This window comes from Podarcis filfolensis (assembly GCF_964270895.1).
Source record: "Podarcis filfolensis genome assembly, chromosome: 2".
Lineage (NCBI taxonomy): Eukaryota > Metazoa > Chordata > Lepidosauria > Squamata > Lacertidae > Podarcis > Podarcis filfolensis.
In genome coordinates, this window is record NC_139605.1 from 117076294 (window position 1) to 117101097 (window position 24804).

General features: G+C 48.0%; 1 protein-coding gene across 1 annotated transcript in view; it reads left to right on the top strand.

The window, feature by feature from the left end:
- MARCHF9 (membrane associated ring-CH-type finger 9) overlaps positions 1-24804 on the top strand; it is a 43649-nt gene that overhangs the window by 14361 nt on the left and 4484 nt on the right. Inside the window, exons 2-3 of the mRNA XM_083599445.1 lie at positions 16128-16283; positions 17623-17815. Of these exons, the coding sequence (XP_083455571.1) occupies positions 16128-16283; positions 17623-17815 (349 nt within the window). The remainder of the gene's footprint in view (positions 1-16127; positions 16284-17622; positions 17816-24804) is intronic.

A 24804-nucleotide genomic window follows, 5' to 3' on the forward strand; every position in this document is an offset into this window, starting at 1 on the left:
TGCTGGCCTTTGGACACCCAGTGCAATTCGCCTTTCACACAGAAATCCACTCCTGGCTAGCTATTTCAGCAGCCTAATATAGGTGGCATTGGTTGTCTTGTTGTTGAGAGATGGAAACCCTTGCAGATCTACTGCAAATCACTGGCAGTTCCTGATCAACTTTCTCACACCCCACACACCCAAAGCACATTGCTCGCTTAAAGACCGCCACAGAAATCAGTGCCATCCTAGGGAGAACGGTGTTTATTTGTTCTGCAGTTACGCCATTCAAGTGGAAAACTGGCTTGCATCGACGAGAGTCAACAGAAGCTTTGCAGACAATAGACTCATTGCAGGGAATGAGTCATTTTGCTGGGCGCAGAATTCAGCATCCTGAGAACTTATTTTTTAAATGTCCCTGGATCTTAAAGCTGTGCCTTAGAAGTCTGGGTGCAGAGTAATTTTTTTTTATTTACTGTATTGTTTCTACATTTAATTAATTAATGGTCTTGGCAGTGCTGTGTGCACGTGTGTGTGCGTTTGTGCAATGCCAAGTGAAATTTCAGAAGCCAGAAGAGGAACCGGGCAGGATTTCAAGCAGTCAGGGCTTGTGGGCCACAGATAACTTTTTGATCCTCCTCTTCTCTGCAAGAGAAGCAAAACGAAAGGAAGGAAAATGGGCATTCCTGTGCCTCTGAATCCATAGATGGCAATTTCCCCTCCTGTCATGACTGACACCCTGCCCAGTGCCCAAACTGCTCTGGAGTTCCTGCTGTTGGCAGTGTGGTTGTTGTAACATCTGGAGAGAGCTTAGTAGCATGGGAAAATGGCATTTTGTTGGGCGCGTTAATGCATGGTGTTGATGAGTTTTGAACTGGGACTGAGCACAGCAAAGCTACCTTAGATCTTGCATGTAGCTCAGGTTCCTGAGCCCTCTTCAGTTATGCAGGAAGCATGGAACTTTTATGCCTGAGATTGGCAGACGTTATGATCCCTCCTGGTTGGCCAGACAGGGCTGGCATTCACCGTGTTTTTTGCTCTATAGGATGCACCCGACCATAGGACGCACCTTGTTTTAGAGGGGGAGAACAAGAAAAAAAAAATCTCCCCCTCTCTGCTCAGTGCCCCTTCAGCGAAGCGGCAGGAGAAATGGAGCCCCTTCCATTTCTCCTGCTGCTTCGCTGAACAGGCGCTGCACAGAGAGGGGGAGATTTTTTTTTCTTGTTCTCCCCCTCTAAAACAAGGTGCGTTGAAGGTGCGTTCACCCAAAGCCTCCAGAGCGCAGCAGGAGTTCCCGCTGCGCTCTGGAGGCTTCAGGCGGCTACCTTGGAAGCCTGGAGAGCGAGAGGAGTCGGTGCGCACTGACCTCTCTGACTCTCCAGGCTTCAGCGAAAGCAACGCGTAGCCTCCGGAGCGTGGAGGGAGCGCTCCCTCTGCCCTTCAGAGGCTTTGCGTTGCTATCGCTGAAGCCAAGGAGCCTGCATTCGCTCCATAGGACGCACACACTTTTCCCCTTAATTTTTGGAGGGGATAAAGTGCGTCCTATAGAGCGAAAAATACGATAGTTGGTGCAAACTGCATAGCTGCCGAGATCCAGCACCTCAAAAGGGCGCACTAATACCAATCCATGTCTAGCTGCTATCAAGACACCACAAACACCAGAACTGGCAAGGGGACCCATTGGTGGGTTTGGGCTCCCTTGTGCAGGTGGGCCCTCTGCTCTGTAGCTCCTGTTTGGAAGCAGCTAGACATGCCAGCGAGTGACGGTGGTGTTGTAAAAACAAAAATGGGGTTCACTTTTGCAGCCCAGCTCCCCAAAGGACTCTGAGTCCCCTAAGTCCATGACTGGTCAGAGGACAATGGCTGGAGGCAGGAACCAGTAGAAGGAAAGCAAGGAATATATTAATTTTCCTGTTGCAACAGAGTCCCCAGCCCCACCCTTTGCAAGGAGGTGAGGACCCAGAACAAAGGTGTTCAAGAACCTTCAAAAACCAGTCCCTTAGCCAAGACCACTCAAAAAGCATCATACGTCTTTCACAGAAAGAGGCGGTCTACAACAGAAATTTGAGAGTGTGGCTTGTCTCCTGTTTAGCATCATACGTGTTTCACAGAAAGAGGCGGTCTACAGAAATTTGAGAGTGTGGCTTGTCTCCTGTTTGTCAGGATAATGCTTGCTGACTGAAAATTACCTGGCCAACGCAGACATTCCTTTGAGATGGGAAATGCCTTAGTTCTTGAATCCAGGTCACAGACCTACCCGATTCATACACAAAATATGCCTTGTAGACAGGAATTGAAGGATTTGTAAATGGAAGAATGATTGGGAAAGGTTTCCCCAAGAGATTTCCTTCTGCAGAGGGAATATTTAAGAGACATTTGGAGAGCCAAGATAGCATTTGGGAGTGTTCTGTGTGCTAAAATAAAGTGTGATTTTCTCAGGGAATATTTCCTAAATTCTGAAGGGTTGTTTTTCTGCTATGTGTATGCACCCTAAAATTTTATAACAGTGGCAGGGAGCAGCCTCTGCTTGCTGTCCCGCCCTTTCTTTCTTGGCCTGATCCTAGTCACCCTATTGCCCAGGGAGAGAGAGAGTGGTATCAAGTAAGTGGGTGCAGAAAGGAGGGCCTTTCCTGGGCCAACTTGGAGGTGCCAGGGATGGAAACTGGTACCTTCCCCATGCAAATTAGCTGCTCCAGAGCGACATCAGCAGTCTAGATAGGCCTTAGATCAAGCTCCCTTTCGCCCTACGTGTGGCGGCAACAGCAGCAGCAGCAGCAGGTAGTTTGAGGTGAGGAGCGGAACTGAACAGAGCCAGCAGGTCTATGCGCCATGCTGCGAGCCCCTGAAATGTTTCCACTGATGCCTCCCACATCCCATGTGCTATCGGCAGCCCTGCAGCTCTGCGGGTGAGTTTTGTGTGTGCGAGAGAGAGAGAGAGAGAGAGAGAGAGAGAGAGAGAGTGTGCGCGAGTGAGCGTAAGCAAGGCAGCAGCAAAGGGAATTAGCCAGCCGTGAAATTGCCGATTACAATAGCCGGCCGAGCCAATGGTATGTTCCTGGCCTGAGCTGACAGATGAGTCCCCAGCACACCTTTTCAGGGAAGAGACAGTGTTGCAGGCAGCAAGGGATTCAGAGGAGGGCTGTGAGGTTTGGGGGCTTCCAGCTCACCTGCGGGAGGGAAGAGGATGAATGCCGTTTGGCACTCAATGGACAGAGGGAGTTGTGGGAACGCACAGGTATGCTGATCTTCAGAAAGAAAGCTAATAAGCAGAAGAGCGGTGGAAACGACCCGTAAGAGTTGTGTTGGGTCAGACCAAAAGCCCAGCATCTCACAGGGGCAAGTAAGATCTGAGTGCAACTGCCCTCCCTTGCAATAGCTAGAAACTAGTACAGTGGTACCTTGGTTGTCAGACTTAATCCATTCTGGGAGTCTGTTCGACTCCCAGAATGGTTCAAAAACCAAGGCACTCAATCGGAAGCCATGGACGTTCGGCTTCCAAAAAACGTTCGCAAACCGGAACACTCACCTCTGGGTTTGCAGTGCTTGGGAGCCAATTTGTTCGGCAACTAAGCCGTTTGACAACCAAGGTACAACTGTATATAGAGACGTATGGGCTCCAGAGGTGACACGTGGCCAACATAGATAGCTGCCATTGATACCCCTTATGCTATATTAATTTAAAATCCTGTTTTTAACTGTCTTTTATGGGTAATTTTAATGTCTTACTCTTTTTGCCAGCCACTTGGAGGTCTTATTGCAATCAAGCGATCATATACCTTTTGTTAAATAAAGAAATCCTCCATGAATTCAGCTAAGCCCTTTGTAAAGCCGTCTCGGTTGGTGGCCATCAGTACATTTTGAATTCCATAGTTTAACTGTGTGCAGTATGAAGAGGTACTTTTGTCCATCCTGAACCATCTAGCATTCAACGCTTAGCAGAGGGACATAGACACACATTTCTTACCTCCTTCCATTGTAGGAAATGTCAGTTTATTCTTACTGTTTCCTTCCTGTTCTTTACCCAGTTACTGATCCAAAAGAGGACCTGCTCTCTTATACCATGACTGCTAAGCGTGCTCAGGAGTCTTTGGCAAGAGCCTTGCATTGGCAGGGGGTTGGACTAGATGACCCTTTGGTCCCTTCCAGCTTTACAGTGCTATGATAAGGTAAAAGTAAAGGGACCCCTGACCATTAGGTCCAGTCGTGGCCGACTCTGGGGTTGCGGCGCTCATCTCGCTTTATTGGCCAAGGGAGCCGGCGTACAGCTTCTGGGTCATGTGGCCAGCATGACTAAGCTGCTACTAGCGAACCAGAGCAGCACATGGAAACGCCGTTTACCTTCCCGCCGGAGTGGTACCTATTTATCTACTTGCACTTTGACATGCTTTTGAGCTGCTAGGTTGGCAGGAGCTGGGACCGAGCAACGGGAGCTCACCACATCGCGGGGATTCAAACCGCCGGCCTTCTGATCGGCAAGTCCTAGGCTCTGTGGTTTAACCCACAGTGCCACCCGTGTCCCTCAATGCTATGATACTATGACTTTATTGAAAGCTTACTGAAAGTCTTGAGTACACAGGGGCTGCTGTATTCACACACCTTCCTCCCACCCACATTTGACACTCTGAAAGAACTTTAAAAGGCTAGCTGGGGTGTTTTCAGAGGGGGGCTTAATATTATAACTGGTTCATTCAGATATCAAAAACGGGTTGTTGGCACCAGTTGTTTGTTTGTTTTTAAACTTACTGGATTTCCCCCAGAAAGAGTGAATCTGGATTAAATGAAGGGTGGGGGGTTAGGGACAGGAATAGGGACTGTCATTTTGATGCTGATGACCTTGTGTGGATACTGCAAGAACTTGGCATGCATGAGGAACACTCATCCCACAATAAATATCCACCTAGAAGCACCTAGAAGATGCGGGTGGCGCTGTAGGTTAAACCACAGAGCCTAGGGCTTGCCGATCAGAAGGTCGGCAGTTTGAATCCCCGCGACGGGGTGAGCTCCCATTGCTCAGTCCCAGCTCCTGCCAACCTAGCGGTTCGAAAGCACATCAAAATGCAAGTAGATAAATACTCTCCGGCCGGAAGGTAAACGGCATTTCCGTGTGCTGCTCTGGTTCACCAGAAGTGGCTTAGTCATGCTGGCCACATGACCCAGAAGCTGTACGCCGGCTCCCTCGGCCAATAAAGCAAGATGAGCACCGCAACCCCAGAGTCGGCCACGACTGGACCTAATGGTCAGGGGTCCCTTTACCTTTACCTTTACCTTTTAGAAGCACCTTAAAGTCTTACCCTTGCGGAAGCCATGCTGTTTTCTGCTCAGCAAGACTTGTTCTTCTATACACTTGGCAATTCTACCTTTAATAATGCTTTCTACCAGTTTTCCTAGAACTGACCTGAAATTTCCCAGATCCCACCTCCATCCCTTTTCCACAATTGGTGTTATGTTAATCATTTCCCTGTCCTTGGTTATGGAGATTATTCTTCGGTCACGACTGGACCTAATGGTCAGGGGTCCCTTTACCTTTTAAACTTGTCAATAAGACCTCAAACTTGTCTCTTGTCACCACTGTTTATCTCAGTTCCTCTGACCTATGAAACTTAGTTCAGGGATCGGAATCTGCCCTACTTCTTCCACAGTGGAGACAGATGCAGAGAATTCGTTCTGCTTCTCTGCATTCTCCTTTTTCTAATACCCAGTATTTTTCCTGTAGTGTGAAACAGACCCCATTATACCAGAAGGTCCTACGTCATCTAAAATCAAGAGAAGCCAAGCAATGTGGTTATCACATGGTAATAATCATACAGCGGAGAATTGATTTAGATGAACAATTGATGGCCCTTTCGTATTGTAATGAATGCAGCACAGACTAACATTTTCCCCATCGACAGCCACTGCCTGCTGATTACATGGCTGTTGTTGTTATTTTAAAACTCAGATCCATATATGTTTGGGGGAAAGGGAGAAATCTTTATTTCCTGTTCCCTATGGCCTGGTTAGAACTAATTGAAAAGCGAGTGTTCTGTGAAATAGTACTTCTCATGCTGAAGATCTGAATTTGCTGTTGTGAGTCAAGTTAACCGCCCTTTCCTTACGTTTGGCCTGGCCTGGTCATTGACGGCAGGCAGCGGATAGTAATAGCTGACCGGAGAATTATATGAAAATGATACACAGGTGGTATTTAACTCCGAGTAGGTTGGCCAAGATGTATAGAGCAGAATGTTTAAAATACCTTTCCCAAAAAGACTGGAATCTTTTTTGTTGGGAATAATCCAAGTGTCAACAAAATGTATTTATGTATGCAACAATGGCGGCCCGAGTTTTGTTAGCCCAAAAATGGAAAGTGAGGGAGGTCCCAGGCAAAGAGGACTGTCAAGTTAAGATGGCAGAATATGCAGATCTTGCAGGTTTAACATATAGAATAAAAGAGCAAGAAGAACACACATTCAAAGAAGACTGGAAAATATTTATTGAGTATATGGAAAATAGCTGTACACAGCTGAAAACGCTGGCAGCATTAAGATAAAGTCAACAGTGTAATTAACGCCTGAGTGATGTAAAAGTGGATAACTGATTAATATAGTTATAGCAAAATATGCAGGAATGAAAGATTAAGAAAACGAAACAAGGAAAGAGAAGGTGGGATGTCGTTGGATATTTAACAGTATGTAAAATGTTTATTTTCAGATGTAGAAATGGAAAACGTAATAAAAATTATACATACATATGTGGGTTAAAGCACAGAGCCTAGGACTTGCCGATCAGAAGGTCGGTGGTTCGAATCCCCGCGATGGGGTGAGCTCCCGTTGCTCGGTCCCTGCTCCTGCCAACCTAGCAGTTCGAAAGCACGTCAAAGTGCAAGTAGATAAGTAGGTACCGCTCTGGCGGGAAGGTAAATGGCGTTTCCGTGCGCTGCTCTGGTTCGCCAGAAGTGGCTTAGTCATGCTGGCCACATGACCCGGAAGCTGTACACTGGCTCCCTTGGCCAATAAAGCGAGATGAACGCCGCAACCCCAGAGTCGTCCGTGACTGGACCTAATGGTCAGGGGTCCCTTTACCTTTACCGTTTTATCTTTCAGTGCCCTGTTTGAAATTAGCCAGGTGCCAGGCGCATTTGGCAATTGCAACTACATGGAAATTTCTGAGCACCAGCCAGGTTGGCGACCACAGTTCAATAACCTCTGCCTTAGTCTACTGTTAATACCCTCCATATCGTCAATACCATTTCCATTTCCGCTGTGTGTGTTTCTCTTTCTTGTACTGGGACAAGGGAATTGTTGTAGGAGTTAAGCAACAGAATCATAGAATTGTAGCATTGGAAGAGACCTTGTCATTTAGTCCAGCCCCTGGTGAAAAGACATTCAGTTGTGGCAACCATAACCTAGATTAAAGTGCCATTGGGCGCCTATTTTCTGTACCCAAGTTTCTAACCCTGTTTACTGAGATAGGCAATAAGAAGAAGAAGAGTTTGGATTTGATATCCCGCTTTATCACTACCCTAAGGAGTCTCAAAGTGGCTAACATTTTCCTTTCCCTTCCTCCCCCACAACAAACACTCTGTGAGGTGAGTGGGGCTGAGAGTCTTCAGAGAAGTGTGACTGGCCCAAGGTCACCCAGCAGCTGCATGTGGAGGAGCGGAGACGCGAACCCGGTTCCCCAGATTACGAGACTCTTAACCACTACACCACCCTGGCTCTCAGGACAAGACTATCAGCAGCTGCTAGTCAGGATGGCTGTTTGCTACTTCCAGTACCAGCAGCAGTGTGAATACCAGTTCCCATGTGCTATTGCACCCGTATCCTGGTGGTGGGCCTTGCAGGAGTCACCTGGGTGGGCAGTGTGTAAACAGAGTGCTGGAATTAGATGGGAACTTTTGCGTGATCCAACCGGGCTCTCCTTGTGTCCTTAGCAATGCCTACCTGCCTGCCTGTGTGCTTGCTTCTGTGCCCCTAGAATAACTGCTCAACCTATGTGTTAAGTTGTGGGCGAACATATCAGACGACACAACGATTCTTCAAACAGCTCTTGTTTATTCAAAGGCCAGAACAGAACTGAACTGAAGGGTTCAGTCAGCCTGCTTATATAGAGCTCCAGAACAACGTAACTGTTGCAACTTTCTAAAACTATCCAATCACTGAATGTCACTTTCAATCCTTCATTTGCATATAAACTATCCAGTCACTGAATGTCACTTTCGATCCTTCATTTGCATAACACTCTACAGTATCCCCCTGCTGGCCCAGGGTAAGAACTTCGGTACATAACACTATGAAGGCACCATAAGTTGCTCTCCTCCTCCAAAGGAAACATTTGGCGCAAAGGCAGCCTTGAGTTTTCTCCATTGCTTGGGGGGGGGGGGAAGGGGGAAGCGCAAAACAAGACGACTCGGCCTTTGCTGCGCGAAATGTGAGTTTCTTCTGTATCTGCATAGTGAGTTATAGTCAGGAAGATCTGCACTCCACCACCACCCCGAGCCTCAAGAATATAGCAATACTCAATATTGTTGGCTCGTATCATTGCTTCCCCCCCTTTTTAAAAGCCATTGTAAAACATATTACCATTAAAACTGAACATATGAAGGAAAGGGTCATAATTCTGTAGCAGGAGACATGGTTTTTGAAGCAGAAGGCACCAAGATCTCCAGGAACAAGACATTCACTGCCTGTAGAAAACATGCTGTTAGAGAAAAGGGGTCAAGCCTAACTCTTACCCAGAGATACTATAGGTATGTGATGGAAGGAGTGTGTGTGTGTGTGTGTGTGTGTGTGTGTGTTCGTTCCATCTTGTGAAGTTCAGACACAACCTGACCATCTTAGTGACAAGTCAGGCCTGCATGCTACGGACCTGAAAGCGTTATAGCAGCTCGTGCTGGGGAATTGGCTCTTGGGATCACTTGCATCCCAGAACCAAGAGGATTTGGGGGCAGTCATGCTACCATCCTCTTGTCAGCCTGCCTGCAGCTTCATCTCCCCCCCTCTGGCCCCGGGGGGTGCAGGGAACAGAGAACTGGTGACAGTTCCCCCATTGAAACTGGACCAGAGATAGCCTGCTTTTATCTTTTGTGCTGGCTCCCCTTGCTACAGGGTTGTTGTTATTTTCACTGGAAGCTCCTCCCACATTCTCTCTTCTGGCCTATCACCGACACTTCCTTCACCTGTCAAAGCTTGTCATCGCATCCATAAGGACTAGGAGCCTGCTCTTGAAGACTTCTCTGGAATGTGATGGGTACTCCCGTCCATGGCATCCACAAATAAAGCCCAGGGAGTGTTGGGAGGCGGGAGGCTGCGGGCAACATCAAATGCCTCTGTGAGCAGAGCCTGCTTCCTCCCCATAGCTGTCAACCTTCCCTTTTTTTGCGGGAAATTCCCTTATTCCAGCGCCGTTCCCGCTGCTATCCCAGATTGTTAGATATCCCGTAGACTGTCCCCAGGACAGGTGAGGTTGCTGATCCCTTATTTTCGAGGCTCCCCAGGACAGGTGAGGCTGCTGATCACCTCCAGACTGGATTATTGTAACTCGCTCTACGTGGGGCTGCCCTTGAAACTGACCCAGAAACTCCAGCGGGTGCAGAATGCCGTGGCGAGACTCCTTACGGGGTCCTCACTGCGAGATCACATTCACCCGGTGCTATACCAGCTGCTCTGGCTCCCAGTGGAGTACAGGATCAGGTTTAAGGTGCTGGTTTTAACCTTTAAAACCCTATACGGCCTAGGACCCTCATACCTACGGGACCGCCTCTCCTGGTATGTCCCACAGAGGAACTTACGGTCTGCAAATAAAAACATCTTGAAGGTCCCAGGCCACAGAGAGGTTAGGCTGGCCTCAACCAGAGCCAGGGCTTTTTCGGCTGTGGCGCCGATCTGGTGCAACGCTCTGCCACAAGAGACTAGGGCCCTGCGGGACTTGACATCTTTCCGCAGGGCCTGCAAGACAGAGCTGTTCCGCCAAGCCTTTGGCCAAGGCACAGCCTGACCCCCTCCTTTGGCAATCTTCACAGAACTCTAGCCCAATGGTTGCCAACAATTTGATTTGAATTAATTTTATAATGAAATGATTTTAGAATGTATTATTTTATTGTTGTTAGCCGCCCTGAGCCCGGCTTCGGCTGGGGAGGGCGGGATATAAATAAAAAAAATTATTATTATTATTATTATTATTATTATTATTATTATTATTATTGAGGCTGCTGATCCCTTATTTTCAAATATGAAAGTTGACAGCTATGTTCCCCCCCCCTTCCTAAAACAATGGGAGACGTGTCTCTCCTGTGACTTCAGAGCTACAACCCGCTCCTTGTGTACGGCTTCCTGCAGCCTTGCTAGGAAGGCTCTCTCTCCCCCGCCCCCCCCAATCTCAGTTAATTACATCCTCCAAATGGCCACCCCAGCCTGCCGCTTCCTGCCTTGCTTAAGCATGCCCTGAACTGCAGCCATGGTTCTGTGGAGGGGGGGGTGGCTGGGTTGCAAGGAGGGCAGACAAGCTAAGTGTGCAGCGGATTAAGGAGGAAAGCCAGACACACCTCCTGTTTTCCCTTTGTTGGATACAGTGACCCAATTTAGGAACTCTGTCTGTGTCCCCCCCCCATCCTCCAATTTGATTCTGCATTGTGCTTCAGTGAACCCAGGCTGTGAGCACAGTGGCACATAGCAGCTGTACCACCTGGGGGGTGGGGAGTGTCCATTTTTTTTCTTTTGTAGTCTTTTTTCTTTTAATTCTAGCCCTAGAACCTGGGAGGGTGTAGAAATAAGCAACTGCACAGAGGGAGCCCCCTCTCCCGGTGGGGGGGGGACACTGTTTAAATCACCTAGTGAGAGGAGTCCTTTGTTGCCCATATTCTTTGCTAGATCACCAGCATCACTTTCTGGCAGCCAAGAGAGCAGCATCCCATGAGATCAAGGCAATAATAATAATAATAATTTATTATTTATACCCCGCCCATCTGGCTGGGTTTCCCCAGCCACTCTGGGCGGCTTCCAACAGAGCACTAAAATACAGTAACCTATTAAACATTAAAAGCTTCCCTAAACAGGGCTGCCTTCAGATGTCTTCTAAAAGTTTGGTAGTTATTTTTCTCTGACATCTGGTGGGAGGGCGTTCCACAGGGCAGGTGCCACTAACAAGAAGGCCCTCTGCCTGGTTCCCTGTAACTTGGCTTCTCATAGCGAGGGAACCGCCAGAAGGCCCTCGGTGCTAGACCTCAGTGTCCGGGCAGAACGATGGAGAATGTCTACTCAGTTACCCTGCTGCCCCTTTCCCACTGCTCCGAACAAGACTTGGATTTATAACATGGTGCCCTCTGCCGTTGAACTCCCAGCTCCCACCATCCCTTGCTGACCGGGGCTGATGGGAGTTGAAGTCCAACAACATCTGGAAGACAGTGTTAGCAACCCCTGCACAGCATGTTTGCTTTATTTGCGTTTAGCAAACACTGAGGATTGAACCATCCCACCTATCAGCTGGTGTGTGAGGGGTGTGTGTGTTCATATTCATCATGCTTTCTGTAGGGATTGGCTGTGCGCTCCAGTTGCCTCTGGGAAACTGGCATGAGCAGCTGAACCGAGCAAGATTGATGGGTTCGATAGTGCTTTCTGCAGGGGTTGGCTGGACCCATTGAACTGAGCCATCAGCTGCCATCAGGATGGTGTCACCTGATTGACAGGTGGGGTGCTTTCACAAAAATGGCTGAGCAGGTCAGATTGGAACCCTAGTAGCCCAAGACTTCCCCATGGGCTGAAGGTTCCCCACCGGCAACAATGAAGAAATCATGTGGGAACGACAGGATTGCATGAAAAGGACTGTGCCGCCTCTCTATATGTTTTTGGTGGTGGTTTGAAGATCAGAAATGAGTGTCCACGTGGCCTGAGCAAAGTTGCAATGAAGGCTTAGAATAGGGATCAGTATCCAAGACAAATGTATTGTGTAGAGCACAAAGCAGTAGAAAGCAGGCTCTGTTGAGTAATGGTGATTTTCCTAAGGTTGCTTTGAGCTGGTTCATGTGTTAGGCTTTCTTTGCACAGAACATTGGGAAACGGTGCAAAACTTGCATGTAGATTGACAGATGTGCCACCCCTTCATCCTTCACCCCTTCATCCTTGCCAATGGCCTTCCTAATACAGTGGCTAAAATTTAGGAGCAAATCTCTATGATGGGCTTTCTTTGGCAAGGGGTTTCCAAGAGAAAGGTACCATTATGGAGAAAGCCCTGGATGTCAGAACTGTCCTCTGAGCCTCAGACAACAGGGGCATATACTTGATGAACTTAAGGTGCAAGCAGTGCCCAGGATCCAGACTGGGAATTTGTATTATATTACATGTTGCATTGTGGTAGGCATGATGGGAAACCATAGCCAACTGTGGTCTAAACCACAGAGCCTAGGACTTGCTGATCAGAAGGTCAGTGGTTCGAATCCCCACGATGGAGTGAGCTCCCATTGCTTGGTCCCAGCTCCTGCCAACTTAGCAGTTCAAAAGCACGTCAAAGTGCAAGTAGATAAATAGGTACCGCTCTGGCGGGAAGGTAAACAGCGTTTCTGTGCACTGATCTGGTTTGCCAGAAGCGGCTTAGTCATGCTGGCTCCCTCAGCCTGTAAAGCAAGATGAGCGTGCAACCCCAGAGTCGTCCGCAACTGGACCTAACAGTCAGGGGTACCTTTACCTTTACCTTCACCTTTACCTAGTATCTATACACAAGAAAAAAGGCTTTGCGATGTTAACATGATGTATAGTTTCATGAGGATTTCATGAAAACTCAATGTGTTTTTTAACCTGTTACTTTCTGGTGTGCTTTAACTCCTTGCGCACAAACTCATCCCCATCTCCTTTACCTCTTTTTAAATCTTCTCCTCTCTTGTCCCATCTTCCTGCTTAAATGACTGAAAATAGAAGGCTGGATTTTTAATAATTCTGCAGAGGCCCATGACTGTAACAATAGGGACATAATTGAATTATTCAAAGCCGCTTTCCTTCCCAATAGTTTTGTGCCACTCAAAGGTCTGACGTAAACTTTGAAACGTTCTTCTAATTTTGCTTATCTTTCTGTTTCATTCTCTTGCTTATTGTTACTGTGCTAGATCAGGGGTTGGGGAACTTTTTCTCAGCCTAAGGGCCACATTCCCTTCTAGGAAACCTTTTGAGGGCCACATGGCACTGGTGGGCAGGGGCAAAAGTAGGTGGGGGGGTCACTTAATAGGGCTAGGTGACATACTGATTATCCTCCAAAACTGGTTTGAAGTCCACATCGTGATATTGGTTTCACCATTTTTGACCAGGCAATACATCACAAATCATTCACAAATCATTGTGGGTGGGTTATGCAAAAATCACAATCTGAGAAAAACTGCGAAGCCAACCAGTTGCCTCTACATAGCTCCATCCTTACTTCAGGCATTGTGATAGATCAGCATATCACAATGTTTAGCTGGTAATATATCACAATGTTGAAAACCAGATATCGCCCAGCCCTAGTCACTAATGTAATTTTTACCTTTTGTACAGTAGGCTGGGACGTGGGTGATGCTGTGGGTTATACCACAGAGCCTAGGACTTGCCGATCAGAAGGTCGGCAGTTCGATTCCCCGCGACGGGGTGAGCTCCAGTTGCTTGGTCCCTCCTTCTGCCCAGTTCAAAAGCATGTCAAAGTGCAAGTAGATAAATAGGTACCACTCCGGCGGGAAGGTAAACAGCGTTTCTGTGTGCTGCTCTGGTTCGCCAGAAGCGGCTTAGTCGTGCTGGCCACATGACTCGGAAGCTGTACGCCAGCTCCCTCAGCCAATAAAGCGAGATGAGCGCCGCAACCCCAGAGTCGGCCACGACTGGACCTAATGGTCAGGGGTCCCTTTACCTTTACCTTACAGTAGGCTAGTTTTTATACATGTACGCCCCTCTGTATCCTCCACCCATGCAAACAAGAGTCAACATCAGAATTCGAGGACCGCTTCTGTTAGCTAATGGTGGTGGGGGTGCCTCTACTGGGGAAGCAGAACTGTAAAACAATCCCCAGTAAAGTCATCGTTAGAGAGAGATTGGAACTTGGGTCTCCCATATCCAAAGCTCACCCTCTGCCCACTGGCCCTCCGAGCTAGGGCCAAACGACACAGATATAGGGAGGGTGCTGTTGTGCTCATATCCTGCTCTTTGTGGCCTTCTGGTCAGCCATCAGGAGAACAGGATGCTGGAATAGATGGGCCACTGGGATGGCCCAGTGTGGCTTGGCCTGTGTTAAGCTTGCCACTTAAGTTGGAAGGGAAAGCAGCTGTGTGGAGCCCTGGTGTGGATCCTTGTCTTGCTCTTTATTTGGGCCCAGCGCCAGGTTTTTGCCAAGCCCCACCCTCTGACAGCTATTGGGGGCACATCATTCTCTTTGTTTATATACTGTATATAATTTTTATTACATTTTCTGTTAGAATACTCGTTTAAACACCCTTAAAATATCAATGACTTCCCTTCTTCTCTTTCCATGGTTCATTTTGCATATCATAAAATCCCTGCATATTTTGCATGAACTAAACCACTCAGTATTCCATTATTACATCCATCAAAACTTATTTACACTGTTGAATTTATCTTAATGCTTCCCACGTTTTCAAGTGTACACAATTCCCCCCCTTATATTCAATAAACACTTTCCAATCTTCTCTAAACATATGCTCTTCTTGTTCTCTTGTTCTATGTGTTAAGTCCGCAAGCAGCGAATATTCCATCAGCTTAAGTTGCCACTCTTCTTTAGTTGGGATCTCACTCGTTTTCCATTTTTGGACTGGGGCAGGTCATTCTTCGTGGAAAGCCAGCCTTGAGCCACATGACTCCCTACATAAAGGTAATGGGACCCCTGACCATTAGGTCCAGTCGTGGCCGACTCTGGGGTTGCGGCGCTCATCTCGCTTTATTGGCCGAGGGAGCCAGCGTACAGCTTCCAGGTCATGTGGCCAGCATGACTAAGCCGCTTCTGGTGAACCAGAGCAGCACACGGAAACGCCGTTTACCTTCCTGCCAGAGTGGTACCTATTTATCTACTTGCACTTTGATGTTGTTTTGAACTGCTAGGTTGGCAGGAGCAGGGACCAAGCAACGGGAGCTCACCCCGTCGCAGGGATTCGAACCGCCGACCTTCTGATTGACAAATCCTAGGCTCTGTGGTTTAACCCACAGCTCCACCCACATCCCTACATGACTCCCTACCTCCTTTCAATATCAAAGTTAGCAACTTAAGCCCGCATGTTTAAGGTAATGCCAAGCACCAATGGGCCACTCCATCCAGCTGAGAGCTTGCTCCTAATTTCCTTTACCAATTGACTAATCCAGTCATTGGCTACCCTGCTTGCTTGCTTTCTCTCTGCAGCCTGCCCCTTTCCTCCTTTGTTGCTGTGTTCTTAGCAACGGGATTCTGCTGCTGTTTGGGATACGTGGCCAGAGACCCAGTAGTGACCTCTTGCTCTGCCCCCCCCATCTGACAGGAATCCACAGCAATTTCCTTGTCCAGGCATATCTCCCTAACCTATCATTAATACTTCCTGCAAGCGAGCTTGAAATATTGATGCTAATTGCTCTCCTTGCCAGCACATTAAGCAGGTAGCACTAACGAACCAGGCTCGCTTCTGTGGTGTGGCGGTGGTGGTTTCTTAAATAGAGGAGACCTAATGGATCGGCAGAGCCTAGGACTCGCCGATCAGAAGGTCGGCGGTTTGAATCCCCATGACGGGGTGAGCTCCCGTTGCTGGGTCCCTGCTCCTGCCAACCGAGCAGTCTGAAAACACGTCAGAGTGCTAGTAGATAAATAGGTACCGCTCCGGCGGGAAGGTAAACGGCGTTTCCGTGCGCTGCTTAGTTTGCCAGAAGCGCCTTAGTCCTGCTGGCCACATGACCCGGAAGCTGTACGCCGGCTCCCTTGGCCAATAAAGCGAGATGAGCACCGCAATCCCAGAGTTGGCCACGACTGGACCTAATGGTCAGGGGTCCCTTTACTTTTAATGGACTCTAGGCTTAGAGATGGCTGGTGTTGCCCAGAATCCTCTGGGTGGTTGTGATGGTTTGTCATGACTGGTACTCCTACAGGCACAGGTAGCTTCCGTGAAGTCTCAGCCGCAGGGTCCAGGAAGCCTGTAGCCAATAAGCAAAGACCTCCCTGACTCTCCTATGCTTTTTTCCTTGCAGGGGGAGCTGTTAAGCCCATGTCGCTGTGACGGGTCCGTCCGCTGCACCCACCAGCCCTGCCTGATTCGCTGGATCAGCGAGAGAGGTTCTTGGAGCTGTGAGCTGTGCTACTTCAAATACCAGGTCTTAGCCATTAGCACAAAGAATCCCTTGCAGGTAAGCACCGAAACAGCTAAAGCAATACCCTACAACATTTCTCTGATGAAAAGTTTACTATTTATACCCTGTCCACCTGACTGGGCTGCCGCAACCATTCTAGGTTGCTTCAAACATATAAAAAAATACAATCAAACGTTAAACATTTTTTTACAAACTTCCCTATGCAGGGCTGCCTTCTGATGTTTTGTATAGCTACTTATCTGCTTGGCTCAGGGGTCACATAATTCCATACCCTCCAACATATCTCCAATGAAAATAGGGACGTCCTAAGGAAAAGCGGGACATTCTGGGGTCAAATCGGAAACCGGGACGGCTTCTGTAAAACTGGGACTGTCCCTGGAATGTAGGAACACTTGGAGGGTCTGTTAAAACCCTGGTTGGTGAATTATTTTTTTACCAGCAGGCCACATGTTGCAGGGAGGAGGGGAGGCAACAGCAAAGCATGGCAGATGATGCGCATGTGTGTGAGCCCACATACACATCTAGGCCTGCCAAGCCGTTTTAACTACCTCAAAAAAGATTCTGATGGCCATACATTCCACACCCATTGTGCTGTGTGGTGCACATTTCACCTGGTGAAGCCTTTATTGCGCTTCCGCATTGCTCCACCAACTGAGGGTATGACTTTGGAAGCACATTGGAGAAACCTGTCTGCCGTTCTCAAGCCTTCCTCAGTAAGGAGATTAGTAAGTTCTCAAGGAACCTGAGGATATATCCTGCGGTACATTCCAAAAACCACTATCCTGTGGCATCCCGCCCCCCCCCCCGTTCTATTCCCATTATCTGGTTTTGTCGTAGGGTGTGGAAAAGAAGCCATGGGAAGCAGCAGCATGGGGAGTAGTCCTACTCAGAGTAGACCCATTGAAATTGATGGGTCTAAGTTAGTCATGTCTATCAATTTCAGTGGTTCCTTTCTGAACAGGGCTAGCACTGGCTACAACCCTTGGAACAGGTCGTTAATAATAATAATAATAATAATAATAATAATAATAATAATAATACAACAACAACAACAATAACAATAATAATAATGTATATTTTATACCCTGCCCATCTGGCTGGGTTCCCCCAGCCACTCTGGGCGACTCCCAACAGATTAAAAACAGAATAAAACATCAAACATTAAAAACTTCCCTAAACATTTGTATATTTGTAGCAGAATGATTTTGCCAACGCCCAAGCTCTCTGTATTGCATTTGTTGTGCATCGACACCCTAAGATTCTGCACCCCTCGGCCTCATGGGAAAATCCCATCTTGGCTTGTTCTGCCCATCGTTTGGCAAAAGCACCCTGCCGGCATTCGCTCCCATGTGCTGTTTTTCCTCCCCGCCCCCAGTGGCAGGCGATTTCCCTGACGGTGATCGAAAAGGTACAGATCGCAGCCATCATCCTGGGTTCCCTCTTCCTCATCGCCAGCATCTCGTGGCTCATCTGGTCGTCGCTCAGCCCCTCGGCCAAGTGGCAGCGCCAGGACCTGCTCTTCCAGATCTGCTATGGGATGTACGGCTTTATGGACATCGTCTGCATAGGTGAGTGAGTCCAGCCAGCCAAGCCCGCTTTCATTGCTTAGAAAAACAAACGGGAGACTTCCCCCTGTTTTGCTAGCATGATCCCTGCAGCTTGCTGGATGCAGGGGAAAGGGAAATCAATGCTTCGTCCGCTCTGTGATTCCCTTGTGGAACTCGATGCAAAGGAATTTGATGGTAGATTTCAGGAGATTTCTAACCATTAGGAAAGGCCAGTTCTGAAGTAGTGCCTCCTGTTAATAGTCTTGCCAGCGCAGTAACACAGGAAATGAGATTAGGATGGAGAACGTATGCTTCTATTGAGGTCAGAAAGCAGTTCTCTATAGACAAGTTTTCTTGCATCCTACTTTTTGCTTGAGATTGTAACGATTAGCCACCGTGTGTTAAAATCTCTTTCACCCACCTTCCCCAGCCCCTCTGGCGTTTTTAAATTGCAGAGCTGTTTGAATTCCTGGACATCATGCAAGCCTATTGTTACCGCATTCAGAATTTGTCAACCCAAAAATCTAAGTAAATCATATATACAGAGAGGGAGAGTTTAAGGATGTGGAGATGGTGAATAGTTACCAATATCTCAGTGTGTCCCAGGTGCAGAGGTGGGAGGGGCTAAATGAGATTTCTTTGGAAAGGACGTGGGCTCCAGTTCTTTGCTTTGCTATTTCCCCCTCGCTAGGAGGAAATATGGGGTGCAGGTGGCGCTGTGGGATAAACCACAGAGCCTAAGGCAGGGGTCAGCAACCTTTTTCAGCCGTGGGCCGGTCCACCGTCCCTTACACCATCTGGTGGACCGGACTATATTTTGAAAAAATAAATAAATGAATTCCTATGCCCCACAAATAGCCCAGAGATGCATTTTAAATAAAAGCACACACTCTACTCATGTAAAAACATGCTGATTCCTGGACCATCCGCAGGCCGGATTGAGAAGGTGATTGGGCCGCATCCAGCCCAGAGGGTTTAGGTTGCCTACCCCTGGCCTAGGGCTTGCCAATCAGAAGGTCGGTGGTTCGAATCCCCGCAACAGGGTGAGCTCCTGTTGCTTGGTCCCTGCTCCTGCCAACCTAGCAGTTCGAAAGCACAAAGTGCAAGTAGATAAATAGGTACCGCTCCGGTGGGAAGGTAAACGGTGTTTCCGTGCGCTGCTCTGGTTCGCCAGAAGCAGCTTAGTCATGCTGGCCACATGACCCGGAAGCTGTACATCGGCTCCCTCGGCCAGTAAAGCGAGATGAGCACCACAACCCCAGAGTCGTTCGCAACAGGACCTAATGGTCAGGGGTCCCTTTACCCTAGGGGGAAATATACAAAACGAACTATATAGGTGTGCTTAATTTGCATAGTTTATACAGTGGTACCTCGGGTTAAGTACTTAATTCGTTCCGGAGGTCCGTTCTTAACCTGTAACTGTTCTTTACCTGAAGCACCACTTTAGCTAATGGGGCCTCCTGCTGCCGCCACGCCACCGGAGCACGATTTCTGTTCTCATCCTGAAGCAAAGTTCTTAACCCGAGGTACTATTTCTGGGTTAGCGGAGTCTGTAACCTGAAGCATATGTAACCTGAAGCGTATGTAACCTGAGGTACCACTGTATACGGCAATGAATGTATACATACATTCTAGACACAGAATTTTCAAACTCAGCCCAAGAACCTTTATTCAGAGCCTGGGACCAGCCCCATGCCTGTTAATGATATTTTGGAGAGTGGTTTCTGAGCCTCTGCAGACTACCTTGCTTTCGCCACTGATGGCCAGTTGCACCTTGCCTGAGAATAAGAATAAAAACCTGAGAGGAGGGAAGTACGGCTTCCCTGCTGAAGTTAGCCCCAGCACCTTTTATTTTAGAAATTAGCCACTGCTTCTGTGGGAACCATTTGTTTTCCTAGAGCAGGAACATAGGAAGCTGGCTTTATACTGAGTCTGCCCATTGGCCAATCTACAATTGTATCCCCAGCCTGCCAGTCGCTCTCCAGGGATTCACACAGGAGACATTCCCAGCACTGCCTGGAAATGCCAAAGATTGCATCTGGGACTTCCTGCATGCAGAGGAGATGCTCTGCCAGTGAGCTGCATCTTTCCCCTATAAGTGGCAGGGTCAGTCAAAGCTTAGAATGATTACAGAGCATTGCAACGTCTCGCCAATCCACACACACAAACATCCCAAGGTGCCTGGAATTCTCAGAATTTTTTGAGAATCATTTGGAAGCAGGAAAGAGAAAACACACCCACACTCTGAACACAGGGGGAAATGGCAGCAAGTTGTAAGACGTAGGTCTCCACAGATCTGTATGGGTAAAATGTCGGAATTGGCTCTTAGCACAGGCTTAACAGCACAAACCAGCCAGCAATGAAACGTTAACAAAAGCCTCAGTGTAGCCTTATTTGAGTTCACCGATTGGGTCTGCGTTGCTCCGGGACAGGAGGAAGGAAGTCAAATGACACCGAGGTTGGTTCGAAAAAAGAGTTTATTCTGCTCTCCAGATAGCAGAAGGCACTTGCGTGATCAAGTCCACAGCAAGTCCAAAGAAATGACAAGTTTCATGCAGTATATATATCCTCCAGGCAGCCTCTCCCTCCTTCCCATATAAATCCAACCACGTCAGCCTATGTACGCAGGTTGACATCACATATGTTCTTGCTCTGGTATTCTTAACCATAAAAGGGAATTCCTTCCTGTACTTCTGACCATAAAAGGATCTTCCTCTTCCTACTCTTATCTTGGAGGAAGAGGTCGTCATCTCCGAAAACACGCTTTGGCATTGTTCTGGACTTAGGTCTGTGCGTCTTTTGTGATCAGCACATAAGATAAGGTACAGATGTGTCTTTCTCTGTTCTACTGGTGCAGTCAGGGTCATCCCTATCGTCACAAACTGATAAAGGAGAGGGCTCTGAGCACGGCCGGGTTTTTGTTTATACATTGACTCAGAGCTCAAGTTAATGGATTTTAGCTAAGGAAAAATAGGGATTTTGGTGCAGTTTCAAACTGCCTGCACAGTTAGTTTTGGGTTTGGGAAACCCATTCCTTCATCAGGAGGCCACAGGCGTTAGAAACCCAGCTCTCCTCTCTTAAGGTTTCTAGGCCTCATGGCTACAGAGTTGAGTCTTGAAAATGGGATGGCAAAAATTGCTGAAGGATCTGAAACCGTGAGACAGCAGAAGCCCAGACCCATTAAGTAGCTCAAGGGCCAATAGCAGGATTTAATTTAAAGGAGACAGAAATGTTAAGGTGTAAGCCACAAATTGTACTTTGACGCACACCACACAAAGTGGTAACACAAATCATATCAATTGCCCAATGCCGTAATACACAAATTAGTCCCAGGCCTCTAACTCATGCAGTGTTTCTGTTGTGACCCTTGTAAATAATAACCTCAGAGGAAGGAGGAGCCACCAGTCATCTAGGCTGGTATGTCATAGTGTAGTTTACTAACCATCCAGGCCTCATCCTCTCCCCGCTCTCAACCTCAACACAACCTTCTGGATCCATCTGCCCCCTCACTTCTGTTTCCCCTCTTGCGTGCCAAGGCGTCTATGGTGACATCAAGTGTAATAAGCCAATCACCCCCCTCTAAATCCCTGGGTGATTTACATAACACAATTCCAGTACTTTTAATATTCAACATGATGAATGGGGGAGGAGGGGGCAGAGAAATAATGCTGCAATAACCCCTGGGTGGGGGGGACATTGGGAACTCAGTTGAACCATAGCAAACAGCTTTTCAGAACCAGAGACTTGGTGGCACAGCCACATTCATTTTGTGGTGCATGCATCCACTTACCGTATTTTTCGCTCTATAAGACGCACTTTTCCTCCTTCAAAAATTAAGGGGAAATGTGTGTGCGTCCTATGGAGCGAATGCAGGCTCCTTGGCTTCAGCGATAGCAACGCGAAGCCACTGAAGCGCAGAGGGAGAGCTCCCCCCGCGCTCCAGAGGCTTTGCGTTGCTTTCTCTGAAGCCCCCGGAGCGCAGTGGGAACTCCCGCTGCGCTTTGGGGGCTTCAGGCAGCTATCCGCAAGCCTTTGGAGCGCAGCAGGAGTTCCCGCTGTGCTCTGAAGGCTTGCAGATAGCAGCCTGAAGCCTGGAGAGCGAGAGGGGTCGGTGCACACCGATCGCTCTAGCTCTCCAGGCTTCGTTTCGCTGAAGAGGCGCTGCACAGTTTTCCCTCTCTGCGCAGTGCCCCTTCAGCGAAGTGGGAGGAGAAATGGAAGGGGCTCCGTTTCTCCTCCCGCTTCGCTGAAGGGGTGCTGCGCAGAGAGGGGGAGAATTTTTTTCCCCTGTTCTCCCCCTCTAAAACAAGGTGCATCCTATGGTCTGGTGCACCCTATAGAGCGAAAAATACAGTCAATATCTATGGTGTTCTGTGGGGCTGCCTGTGGCCACACATTCAGGGGATGGGCCAGGCCCTCGCTGGCTGCAGCATCAGATGCTCCCAGACCATTCAATGGCGCTGTGCACACACATTCATTTAATTGTGTCTTCCCGTGATCTCTGGACGTTTGGACCTGACTTCCTTTCTGAGCGGAGATATTAATCCAAGTGCCAGATTTATGTTTGTTTTGCGTGTTTGTGTTTTGAAATAGTTCATAAAATACCTTGGGAATGAAGCCTGATTGCTGACAGAATAAAGTTTATGCTTCAACAGCATGGGAGAGATGGGAGACAACTGCTTACAGCAGACGTCCGTGTTGGGCTCAATATGGCCTAGTTGCCATAGTGCCATAAAACCCCTAAATCTGCCTACCTCAGTCGGAGCACGCCAATTTTACAGGTTTTCATGCACAGTCTGTCCCCAGTAAAAGCTGTGAGCAGCTAAGGAAATTAAAGGATGCCTGCCCGATTCAGACCAAAGGTCCACTTTAGTATGCTATTCTGTTTGTCACAGTGCCAAGCCAGATTCTTCCACTGAAGCTCAGAAGCAGGACATGAAAGAAGTAGTAATAATAATAATAATAATTATTATTATTATTATTATTATTATTATTATTATTATTTATTATTTGTACCCCGCCCATCTGGCTGGGTCTCCCCAGCCACTCTGGGCGGCTTCCACAAAAACCAAAAATACACTAATATGTCATACATTAAAAACTTCCCTGACCAGGGCTGCCTTCAGATGTCTTCTGAATGTCAGGTAGTTGTTTATCTCTTTGACATCTGATGGGAGGGTGTTCCACAGGGCGGGCGCCACTACCGAGAAGGCCCTCTGCCTGGTTCCCTGTAGCTTTGCTTCTCGCAATGAGGGAACCGCTAGAAGGCCCTCAGCGCTGGACCTCAGCATCTGGGCAGAACGATGGGGGTGGAGACGCTCCTTCAGGTATACTGGACCGAGGCCGTTTAGGGCTTTAAAGGTCAACACCAACACTTTGAATTGTGCTCGGAAACGTACTGGGAGCCAATGTAGGTCTTTCAAGACCGGTGTTATGTGGTCTCGGCAGCCGCCCCCAGTCACCAGTCTAGCTGCCGCATTCTGGATTAGTTGTATTTTCCGGGTCACCTTCAAGGGTCGTCCCACGTAGAGCGCTTTACAGTAGTCCAAGAGGGAGATAACTAGAGCATGCACCACTCTGGTGAGACAGTCTCCAGGCAGGTAGGGTCTCAGCCTGCGTACCAGGTGGAGCTGGTAGACAGCTGCCCTGGATACAGAATTTACCTGCGCCTCCATGGACAGCGGTGAGTCCAAAATGACTCCATCTCCCAGGCATGTTCCCACCCCCAAACCCGTCAGCAATAGATTTTCAGATGCATCGTACCTCAAATCCGAAAGGTATCCTATAGCCATCATGACTTCTAGCCACTGATTGGCTCAGCCACTGTGCTTTTGTCTAACCCCCTTTTGAAGCTATCTCCTCTTGTTGCCATCACCACATCCTGATACTTACCAGAAGCGTGACCAGTGATGCTAAATAGGCCTTGGTACATTTTGTTGTGATTGTGACAGGAACGTATTTGATACTAGCAGCCTTGTACCTGGCTTCGCTCAGGAATGGCAAGAAACCAAAACATCAGTGCAGTCTTAAAAGGTTCAGCCCGCCATCTTGATTCAAAATGGCTCCCCATTGTATCCAAGCATCGATCAAAACCTGTTCCTTGATCTCAGAACTGTCATGCAAAATTTGGTTACAGTATCTTAAGAGGTGTCCCAATGTATAGTGAAAAGTCCCAACATCTTTCCAAAATATATGGTAGTTGGGTGTGGAGGTGCTTTTTTAAGTACCTGAGAAGATAGATGCACACCCACATAAGCCCTTGTGTATTTATTTTATTTTTATTCATTTAACAGAATTGGTATACTGCTGAATTGTAAAAAACCCCTAAGCAGTTTACATGAAAGGAACATTATCGATGAGAGTCAGGAGTTAAAAGCAAGACCTAAACATTTCAAAGCAGAAATAAAATCAGTGGTTATAATGTAATTATAACATAGAATGACATCTTAAAATGAATGACAGCTTTATATGTCCCTGGGTAAAGGACCCCTGACCGTTAAGTCCAGTCACGGACGACTCTGGGGTTGCGGCACTCATCTCACTTTACTGGCCGAGGGAGCTGGCGTTTGTCCGCAGACAGTTTTTCCAGGTCATTTGGCCATCATGACTAAGCCGCTTCTGGCGAACCAGAGCAGTGCACGGAAACACCGTTTACCTTCCCACTGGAGCGGTACCTATTTACTTGCACTTTGACGTGTTTTCAAACTTTTGTGGTCCCGGCGGCCACTCCGAGTCACCAGTCTAGCTGCCGCATTCTGGATTAATTGCAGTTTCAGGGTCACCTTCAAAGGTAGCCCCACGTAGAGCGCATTGCAGTAGTCCAAGCGGGAGATAACTAGAGCATGCACCACTCTGGTGAGACAGTCCGCGGGCAGGTAGGGTCTCAGCCTGCGTACCAGGTGGAGCTGGTAGACATGCAAAGCCTTGCACTCTGCCACTGAGCTTAATAGCCACTAGGTTCTCAGAGCCAAGGTCCCTGGTTCAAGTGCTGTGCTCCTGGGCACCCGTG